General features: G+C 39.9%; 1 protein-coding gene across 3 annotated transcripts in view; it reads right to left on the reverse strand.

Annotated features, from left to right (window-relative positions):
* Positions 1 to 10623, reverse strand: part of LOC126199378 (protein ABHD18) — a 211304-nt gene extending 200681 nt beyond the window's left edge. For all 3 annotated transcript variants that reach the window (XR_007540163.1, XR_007540162.1, XM_049936294.1), the window contains exons 1-2: positions 9990 to 10623; positions 9827 to 9911 (exon numbers count right to left, since the gene is read on the reverse strand). Coding sequence is in view for 1 of the 3 variants with exons in the window: in XM_049936294.1 (XP_049792251.1) it covers positions 9827 to 9911; positions 9990 to 10084 (180 nt within the window). In the remaining 2 variants the exon portion in view is untranslated. The remainder of the gene's footprint in view (positions 1 to 9826; positions 9912 to 9989) is intronic.
* Between the last annotated feature and the right edge of the window lie 619 nt (positions 10624 to 11242).

The raw sequence follows: 11242 nt of genomic DNA on the forward strand, positions 1-11242 counted from the left end.
TTTTAGTTAATCTAAATAACTGGTTTACAATTTTTTCAGTCATTATCAATTTATGTTCTGTAATTTCTTCTCCACAACTGAACCAAATTACAGACATTCATGATAACACTCACTGCATATATTTCTTATTCTAAAATATCTAATCCGAAAATCGATTACCATATTCTTTTCTGTGAGCCAATGCCTATCAAAGTTCATTCAATTTTTTTTATATTTTTATTCTGTATATGAGATTTAATATAATCATATTCAGTGTAGGATAATAAGTTACATAACTCCGACTTCAACTAAGGAGAAAAGATAATATTCGCACAATTATTTTTTCCAACATGTTCACAATCAATGTGTGTATCAAACCCCCACCATAGAGGCTACAAAACAAACAATGTATCCACTCTTAGAAATTAGCCAACAGTCAATAATATTTTACAACAATTTCTTATATTTTAAAAGAACTATTATCATAGCTAAGAATGAATCAAATTTTACAGCAATAACTTTTCTTTACATTTTAAGAGATGTCAAGAAACATTCGGTCACTATTACATACAGTTGCAGCGCAGGCCTGTAAATCGAAGTAGGCATACACTGATGAGCCAAAACATTATAACCACTGCCCTCTACGAGACTGAATGCTGCTTGGTGGCTTTGTGTTCATGCGATGTGGTAAGGAATGTAGTTAACAGAAGCAACAGTGGAAACATTCTAATGATGATACACCCCTTAAATGTGGAAACCCAATTACTTAAGTGACTTCGACAAAGGCCAGATCACAATGAGTTGTCTTTGGAACAGCAAAGCTGGTCGGCTACTGCTGTAAGCATCTATCGAAAGTGATGAAGGATGGTGAAACCATGAGCAGTTGGCAAGATATTGGATGTCCACATCTCACTAAATTACGTAGAGGCTGTAGGATTGCTGCATTGTCAAGCAGGATTGGTGGCGGTTTGTGGCACATCTAATGACAGAAGAATGCTGGTGCAGCCACAAGTGTTTTGGAGCACACTGTCCAGGACACACTGTTGAACATGGGGCTCCACAGCAGGCAACCCACACAGGTTTCTATGTTAACCTAATATTGACAGGACCATTGAGACTGGACTGAGGATCAATGCAAATGTGTCATCTGATCAGATGAATCACGTCTCATGTTAAACCAGCTAGACTGTTGTGTCTGGATAGCCCATCATTTTGGTCAGTTTGTTTGTTTGACTGACTGATGTTTCTTTAGGGTGCAAGACAGCTGAGGTCATTAAGTGCCCATGTCATAGCTTAAAACGGTCAATTACTGAATCAATTTGAAGTTGATAATATTCTCAGCATAATCGACTGGAGCAGAGGAATAGCAAAAATGATCACGTCCCCTCTGAGGAGGTTGCTCAAATGGTTGACAAATATCCTACGCCACATTACTACGATGAATAAAAAGTAAAATGTGATCTACAGTTTGTGCTGTATCTGCTAAAATATCTGATACTTCAGATGGCAAGCGTATATTAATATAAACAGTTCTAAAAATGGCACTGGATCAGAAAATGACATACTGGCAATGGTTGGTTGCAGTAAGCACAGAATGCTGTGGGTTCGTCACTTAACAAATGACTGTGAATGAAATGACAGTACCCAATACACAGCCCAGCTGAAAGTATCTTCTAACGATGAGAGGGGCAAGAGGAAGTTGTCCAAGCTGTTGGGAAGTGTTTAATTTCCTCAAGTTTGTTCCCATATATTTATGCTGGAGTGACAATTTTACTAGGTGCAGTAACACAGAGATCATCTGAAGCGACAGAACAGCTGAAAGTCCTAGGTAATTGAACTGCAGCCTTGGCAGCTTCATTTCCTGATGCTCTGATGAGACCAGGGACCAACATGGACATCACAGTGGCTCCATCATCAGAGAGCAAGTGGAGGCATACTTAGATTTTTTGTACTAAGGGGTGGTATGTGTATAGCGCACAGAGGCTATGGAGGGCACTAAGTGAATCTGAACATAATACACAATCGAGAAGTGTGTTATCGGATGTACTGGGTGGCTTGATGGAGGGCAAAAAGCTCTGCAGTAAAAAACCGAGCTCTGGTCCAGAAGCTGGTATCTAAAATGTTTGTTGCCAATGACAAGGGCACAACTGATACCACAGTTGGTCTTGCAGCCATTACTGTAGATGAAGGTGCTGTCTCGAAGTTGAATGCAAAGTTTGAGAAACTTACAGCGGTAGGTCGAATCTAGAGTAATGTCCTTCGGAAGCGAACTAAGGCCAACATGAATGAGTTTTCTGCGCAAAGCCAAGGTGGTGAAAGGCTCTCACCCATCGGGAACACGGCAGGTTGAGACTCCAAAGCAGTATACAAAAGCAAACTCTGGGAGGCAACAAAGAAGTTGCACTAATCCCATATTGGTGTTCAAGGGAGTTGTAAAAAAAGGATGCGTGGGATGGATGGTTGGACATGGAGGACAGACAGCACGCGTATCTGCTGATGAGAACATCACATCATTATGAGAGAGGTAATTTGGCAGCACCTGCATAGTGATTCATAACTGGGCTACTGTAGAAAGCTCCAGAAGCCAAACGTATGCTTCAATGGTGGATTGTATAGATGCAGATGAGTAAACGAGACACCTATAGCCCATTTTTGATTGGACACGGGAGTTCATTCTGGTGAATGCTCTAAATATGCACCACGCATTGGATGGCACAAGTTGGTGGTTGCAGTAGCATGGTATTGGGGACATTCACCTGGGTTTCCATTACATTTGTGATAGTAATTGAAGGCACCATGACAGCTATGAACTACATGAAAATTATTGTAGAACACCTGGATTCCTTTGTGCTTGACATATTCCCCAGCAGCAGTGGCATCTTCCAGCAAGATAACTGTCCACGTCACAAGGCCAGAATGATAGTACAGTTACCATTTTTTCTATTTGCCACCGTTCCTTAGTTGGTTCAAAATTCGTGCAGGTATTTTCCATCCAAGCAAATAATTTAAGACAGTTTGTTTATTGCCATACACATTTTGTTTCTTTTATTTGTGAAGCATCTTCAGTGGCCAGTAATACATGCTTCTTTTTATACGCATAATAAACTTATTATGTGGTGGTTGCAATATCTTACTATGTTACATTATGACATGTTTTTCTCTTGTTTTTTAGGCTGGAATCAACATTTGTAGCATAAATTTTGTGATGCAACAATATCTTTCAGTATTACTTATGATTTCCACCACTGTTAGCCCATGTGCATGATCCTGGAGATGTGTTCATGAGTCTCCATGCTCCAGTTGCCCAATTTCTGACATTCTTCCACCCACATTTGATTCAACACATTGCATACATCACTTGCAAGTTGTGTTGCCAACTGTCGCTGAGCGTTCGTAATTCATTCTTTCTTAAGTGTGTGTGTGTGTGTGTGCGTTTATATATATATATATATATATATATATATATATATATATATATATATATATATATATAACTTACCAGACGAAAGTGTTGGTAAGTTACATCATCTTTGTTTTTAGATATATTTTTCCCACGTGGATTGTTTCCCTATATATATAGGGATGAACTAAGAGGTTACCAAACCACCTTCCCTACCCTCTGGCTCCTACCCTTGTAACCGCCCCCGGTGTAAAACCTGTCCCATGCACCCTCCCACCACCACCTACTCCAGTCCTGTAACCCGGAAGGTGTACACGATCAAAGGCAGAGCCACGTGTGAGAGCACCCACGTGATCTACCAACTGACCTGCCTACACTGTGACGCATTCTATGTGGGAATGACCAGCAACAAACTGTCCATTCGCATGAATGGACACAGGCAGACAGTGTTTGTTGGTAATGAGGATCACCCTGTGGCTAAACATGCCTTGGTGTATGGCCAGCACATCTTGGCACAGTGTTACACCGTCCGGGTTATCTGGATACTTCCCACTAACACCAACCTATCCGAACTCCGGAGATGGGAACTTGCTCTTCAATATATCCTCTCTTCCCGTTATCCACCAGGCCTCAATCTCCGCTAATTTCAAGTTGCCGCCACTCATACCTCACCTGTCATTCAACATCTTTGCCTCTGCACTTCTGCCTCGACTGACATCTCTGCCCAAACTCTTTGTCTTTAAATATGTCTGCTTGTGTCTGTACATGTGTGGATGGATATGTGTGTGCGCGAGTGTATAACCGTCCTTTTTTCCCCCTAAGGTGAGTCTTTCCGCTCTCGGGATTGGAATGACTCCTTACCCTCTCCCTTAAAACCCACATCCTTTCGCCTTTCCCTCTCCTTCCCTCTTTCCTGACGAAGCAACCATTGGTTGCGAAAGCTAGAATTTTGTGTGTATGTTTGTGTGTCTATCGACCTGCCAGCGCTTTCGTTTGATAAGTCACATCTTCTTTGTTTTTAGATATATTTTTCTCACGTGGAATGTTTCCCTGGCAGGTCGATAGACACACAAACAAACACAATCATACACACAAAATTCTAGCTTTCGCAACCAACGGTTGCTTCATCAGGAAAGAGGGAAGGAGAGGGAAAGACGAAAGGATGTGGGTTTTAAGGGAGAGGGTAAGGAGTCATTCCAATCCCGGGAGCGGAAAGACTTACCTTAGGGGGAAAAATGGACGGGTATGCGCGCACGCACGCACGCACGCACATACATAGACAGACACAAGCAGACATATTTAAAGGCAAAGAGTTTGGGCAGAGATGTCAGTCGAGGCGGAAGTGCAGAGGCAAAGATGATGTTGAATGACAGGTGAGGTATGAGTGGCGGCAACTTGAAATAAGCGGAGGTTGAGGCCTGGTGGATAACGGGAAGAGAGGATATATTGAAGGGCAAGTTCCCATCTCCGGAGTTCTGATAGGTTGGTGTTAGTGGGAAGTATCCAGACAACCCGGACGGTGTAACACTATGCCAAGCACATATACCTCTGAAAATGTACCAATTGCTTGTGAAATCAACACAACATGGAATCGCTGCTGCACCGTGTTCCAAAGCATTTCTGAGAAAATTTGGAGAATGTTGCATATAAATTCCCTGACCGTGCTATTGTAATAGTAGTGGCTTTAATTTGGCACCCTTAGAATGAGAGAGTCGTCTGGTTAAAACTGGTGCCAGATATATATCATTCTGCACATTTTTATGGAAAAATACTTCATCCAGTTACAGAACGAACTCATGTCCTTGACCTCCTAGTAACTAACAGACTCAAAACTTTCAAACCACTTAATGAGCTGAGAGTCCATGACCACAGACCAGCTATAGCATTAATGATTATAGAGGCAACAAGGTAGAAAAGGCTTTGTTTAGCAAGAACAATAGGAAACAAACTGCAGAGTATCTGGGCAGTCAACCTCAATCAATCACCTCTGAGGACAAAAATGTAGCACATAAATGGATATAATTTGAAAGCATAGTACATTACACCTTAAAAATGTAAGTGCCGAGAAACGGTTCTGAGGGACAGGCAGACCCACCATAGTTCAATGGCCACGTCAGAAAGCTGACACAGAATTTCGGCAACTGTTTGCATCCTGTTTACTGAAAGGTATGATCATGTCCATCACTCAAAGAACCATTTAAATGTAGCCCCCTGAAAATGCATGTGTCCTGCACCCTATACGTCAGCCTCCTGCTCTCATCAGGAGTGGAGTCAGAGTGAAATGGCGGCACATTACCAGTACCACTGGTCACTGCACGCGCTGGCAGCTGGGCCAACTCCTTAAGTGAGCTGTGCTCCTGGCAGCAGCAGTAGGCTGCTGGTAGCAGTACCACTTACAGGTTTCCGGAGGGGGTGCATATGTAAATAAAATCACTCAAGCTCAGAGGCTGAGTGAAAAATATTCACATAATAGACATAACAATCATTAAGTGAAACATCTCGAACCTGGACAGTGAGTGAGACATAGACTTATAGCTGATGTGGCCATAAATAATAGTTTCATTCTACTGAAAAAACTGATGGAACGAAACCACACGGTTGTCCCGTAACTCCTCACAATGAAGTGGATGGCGACAGAGACAACGGCTGTACTGAATTCAGTCTTCCAGAACTGTTTCACAGCATGTGATCATAATATAGTTCAATCATACAGAAAAGCTGAAATGGCATACACTGAGGTTAGTCACCATAGAATAGAAAATCAACTGAAATTGCTCTGCTGCGACCGGATCCAGTGAGATAAATAGGATTACTGAAAACCCCAATTCTACCACTTCAAATGGCTCTGAGCACTATGGGACTCAACTGCTGAGGTCATTAGTCCCCTAGAACTTAGAACTAGTTAAACCTAACTAACCTAAGGACATCACAAACATCCATGCCCGAGGAAGGATTCGAACCTGCGACCGTAGCGGTCTCGCGGTTCCAGACTGCAGCGCCTTTAACCGCATGGCCACTTCGGCCGGCTCTACCACTTCCAAAAACACTGTGTACTACACAGGAAAAAACCAATGCCATACTAAAATCACTCACAAATGAATTAGAAAAAGAAACATCAACCACTAGATTGCACCACCATATCCTCTAACATGCCCTCTGCAAATGCAATCCATTTCACCAACAACATGCCTCTATGATGTCACACAACACACCATAATTACATCACATGTCACAGCGGATGGGTGACCCCCTGTAAGATTCTAAATGGATTATGTTAAATAATTTGCTGCTCTATAAGCAGCAATATTTTGGATGTCATTAGAGCAACGAAGAGTATCGAGCAGTTAAGGCAATCCTATTTTCAAAAACAGGTTGTCAGATGCACATAATTAGGGGTACACTTTGGTGGCATGAATCTGTTGTAGAATTAATGAAAACATTTCATACTAGCATATTGTGACTTTATTGGCGAACAAAAGGCTACTCTACAGAAATCAACATGCATTCAACAAACAGAGATATTGTGAACTTTGACTCAAATTGCTTGTTCACAAGATCTAAAGAGGTCAGATGTGTTCCTTGACTTTCATAGGGCATCTGAACATTTCTGCAGTACCTGCTTCCAACTACTGTATGACATTTGGGATGATTCAGGACTTTTTAGTAGATAGAACTCAACATGTTGTTAATGTGATTAAATCAATGGATGTAAAAGTATTAGCGACTATCACTGAATTTAACAATAACTGTAAATTAACTATGTGTAATGGTCCACAGAACCTGAAATGCAATATTCACATAAAATTAGCTGTAGGAAAAGCACATGTTACACGGTCATAAAACATACATAATTCATCCATGGAAGATGTGGCAAACAAAACATCTGTTTGACAGATTTTGGAGTACCGCTCATCAGCCTGGAATGCTTACTAGGCTGGATTAATACATGAGATAGGTAAGATCAAACATAGAATAGTGCATTCAGTCACAGGTTCCTTTAGTTAGTCAGTTACACACATGCTTAAAAAAAAAGGATATTACAGGAGAGAATCATGAAATATAGGCCATTACTCCTTCCTCTCACTTATGTCTTGTGTAATGACGACAACGAAGATATAAGAGAAACTGGAGCTCATATGGAGGCTTGTTAACATTGTTCTTCTCAGACATTTTTTGCAAATGGAAAGGTAAAGGGAGGGAATGATAAGAAGCACTTTGTCCCACAGATTGTAAAATGGTTTGCAAAGTATGTACATAAACACATGTTAAGTTTAAGGACAGCAAGTACAGGTCTACATGCCTTCAATTGCCAACTGAAGTCAAATTGCTTCTAAGCTGTAATTTCATGGTCTCAAAATTTTTTCAGGAAAAGGGTATCTGGAACACTTCTCGAATTTTAAGATTAAAATCATGAAGACAGTTTTTCAAAGAACTTAATATTATGACTGCTCAGTACTTCATTTGGGATGGTACGCAACATTATGCTGTACCAGTACCTCTTACAGAAAAAAGTGTTAAAACAGAACTTTAAGATATCTAAATGTCAAAAAAGCACCCTGTTGCTCCAACCCCCCGGAAGTCACAGTACCACGGCCTCTCTTTTTACAAATCAAGCACTGTCACCGTTCCTAGCCAATGTGTTTATAATAGTCTAATTCATGTTATAGTAAACCCCATTAAGTGTTAATTAAGGCTGTCCACATACATCACCACAACGTGTAGCAGATGATGGGCCATATGTTAATCTGGCTAAATACATATTATCCACACTTCCTCTAATAAAATCTCCCAAAGTGCCTAGTCAGTGTCCAAAAATGAAGTTCAGAAGACAGTGGGTACATGGATTCAAGTAAAGCTCAAGAATTCCACGAGTGTTTAATAGGTGCCCTGATATGAATTGTTGTCAGTAACATAATGGAATAGGCTACAGTAAAATTTAATGTGATATCTCCATCCATAGGTAATACAGACAATGGGATACAGCATGCTGAAATATAGTTAATAATAAATTGATACCTGATACAAAATCATTTAATGTAAAAATGTAAAGCTTATGGATTCATGTTTTTTAAGCTTTACTTGGGTAAGGTGCTACTAAAGCACACTTTATTAATATACTTTCTAGATGTCTATAGTGTCTCTATTTTGTAATGAAAATATAGTTACGCATAAATATGGTCAAGGATCAGTCTTGGTCAGCTGCCCAAGTGCAGTGCTGAAGAGGCTGGAGAAAAATCAGCATATTAGAGAAATTTAAGAGTAGGCCTATTTTCATTGTTTTCTCCTACTTACTTAATATACATTTTAACTTCTGAATTCCATGCATGAATTTGTGGCACTGAACAAATATGTAAATAAAATGCTGAAAGGCCTCTTTTTATTCATTCGGTCAACAGTGTGTGTGTGTGTGTGTGTGTGTGTGTGTGTGTGTGTGTGTGTGTGTGTGTGTGTGTGTGTGTGCGCGCGCGCTGGATCATTAATTCTACATAAGTAATTGTGATTGAACTACTGTATTCAAATATTTCAGTAGGTCTGTTCTATAAAATAACATTAAACATCCACAAGTTTCTCTTTACTGTCTGCCAGTTATGTAGTGAACAGTTTCTTCTCATGGAAACTGGAGACTTCCACATGAGTGCTTCATAAGGTGAAGCATTTACGTGGTTTTTGCTGGTTGGTGACCGAAGGCTGTTTCTCCCTAATTGTACTATGGTATAGGCCTAGGGATATTCAAGATGGTCAAGGTGGGGATTTGACTGAATGACTTTGAAACTTCACTTTTTTTCTAATAAAATAATGTGTTGCAGAATTTGACAACTGGTAGTTGGAGCAAAATGAAACAAGCATGAAGCAAGTGTGTACAACACTCTTATTATAGCATGTTTTGGCGCACATAAGAATACAACATGAGCCAGGAAATATTAACATTAACATACATATTAAAGTCTATGGCTGATCCACATACAGTAGTTTACAGCAGGAAACTTTTACATCTTTTGTATACCATTATTTTCGACATAGACAGACATTGCAACCACTTAGGAGGTGCACCAGACAATTTTATGCCAGCCTAAAGAAGTAATGACTAATTCGTGGCCTTTGTAATTTTGTAGACGCACTTCGCAAAAATGTACAGGGCTGGTACAAAATAACAAAGGCCACAAATTCGTCATTACTTCCTTAGGCCGCCACGGAATTACCTGTTGCACAACCTAAGTTTCATATTAACCGCATGTCCTGCTGCCGTTCTGCAGGGAATGTTCCCCCCCCCCTTTTTTTTTTCTTTCTTTTGCGTCAGTATACATTACAGTGTCAATCATTAGCAAACAACAATGCAAATTTACAAAAATCCCTATTGAAAGTCAGATAACCGCATGCATACTTTAAGGCACATGTTTTGCAAGTGTACCTGTAATTCACGAACCACTGAGGAACGTCGTTACTTACTTTGAACACAGATACGGGATAATCCGGGGGTACCAAGTTAAAACACGATTCTCGCCTTGAAACCACTTTTCTAAATTCAAACAGCCTGGAACACAACAAAAGTTTTGATATCTGTCAGGCGCAACAAAATCTAAGGGTAACAACATACTTTCCTTGTTTTTACCTTTTCAGATTTTCTGTATTGCCCCAACCTTTCGTAAAAAATTTTGTCTGTAAAATATTTCGGTAAACACGATCCAAACGACTGCTAGCAGACATATTTACACGTAGTTACGTGCACCGATCGCAGCAATATGTCATGTTACAATCGCATTTAACTTTATGATAACAGAACAGATGCTACTGCACATAACTACAAACAGGCAATTCGAGCAGACGTTAAGCCTGTTGTTCACACCCGAGGCACACCCAGCTCTAACACTTTCGTCAACACGAAGATGTTTTACTTTTTTGTCAATTCTACTTTCCAGCAGTGTAAGAAAGTATCTTCACGCGACATATTGGTCGTCTATTTTAATGCAGCCAAGTATTTTCCTGTGTATCTCCCATTTATCCTTCAGTAACTTGTCGCAAATCGAACATCTTTCCCCACTCATTGTCAACGAATGTCCATTCATTCTACTTAAAGTTCTTTTTTTTTCCAAGAAGAGCGCTGGCGGGTACTATCGCTAATCAATCATTTCGGAACACTGACTTCCCGGATCTTTCCGCTAATTTAATTATAGCTATCTTATCATTCGTTAAGTGGCAAATACAGTGGAACTCCACACAGTTCTCAGCAGCTGTAAATTTTCAAAGAACTCCGTACTTTGGAATGAAACTGAAGACGTCTTCAGATTATGAACAATCACGTTTGGCGTCTACCTTACACATTTCTTTTCATGAATATCTTTATAAGTAAAATGATATATATGTTTTTACACAAAGGAAATGTAGCATCTCACTCTACATGAACTGAAGTTTCCTTTCTTAGCCATGAAATTCTTCCGTTATGGAAACACCAATAAACTACGGTAGGAGATTCGTTTAAACTTCGCTATTACTCATTCTACTAGTAGTGCGATATATAAGGTTCCCTTTGATATTTATATGTACATGCGTTAAAAGACAATGTGATTTCAGGCTTCCGAGATTCGCCAACGTAGATGCAAAATATGATTTCCTTAAAAAAAAAAGGTGTATTCCAAAAATTAGACTCGATTTTGATTAGCTTGCCTTCACGAATTCGGATTAACTACTCATGGTTGCCCCATGAATAGTCCGACTAGTCATTCTATCAGGGCGAGCTTTTTTTTTTTTTTTTGCTGGAATAAATTCTTTCAATTTGATGACTTTTGTAATATTGTACTTTATCAGCACATAAATCATTTGATGAACAGCAGGTACGTTATGATGGGCAATAAGTCGACATAGCGC

This window comes from Schistocerca nitens, chromosome 8 (assembly GCF_023898315.1).
Source record: "Schistocerca nitens isolate TAMUIC-IGC-003100 chromosome 8, iqSchNite1.1, whole genome shotgun sequence".
Classification (NCBI taxonomy): Eukaryota; Metazoa; Arthropoda; class Insecta; order Orthoptera; family Acrididae; genus Schistocerca; species Schistocerca nitens.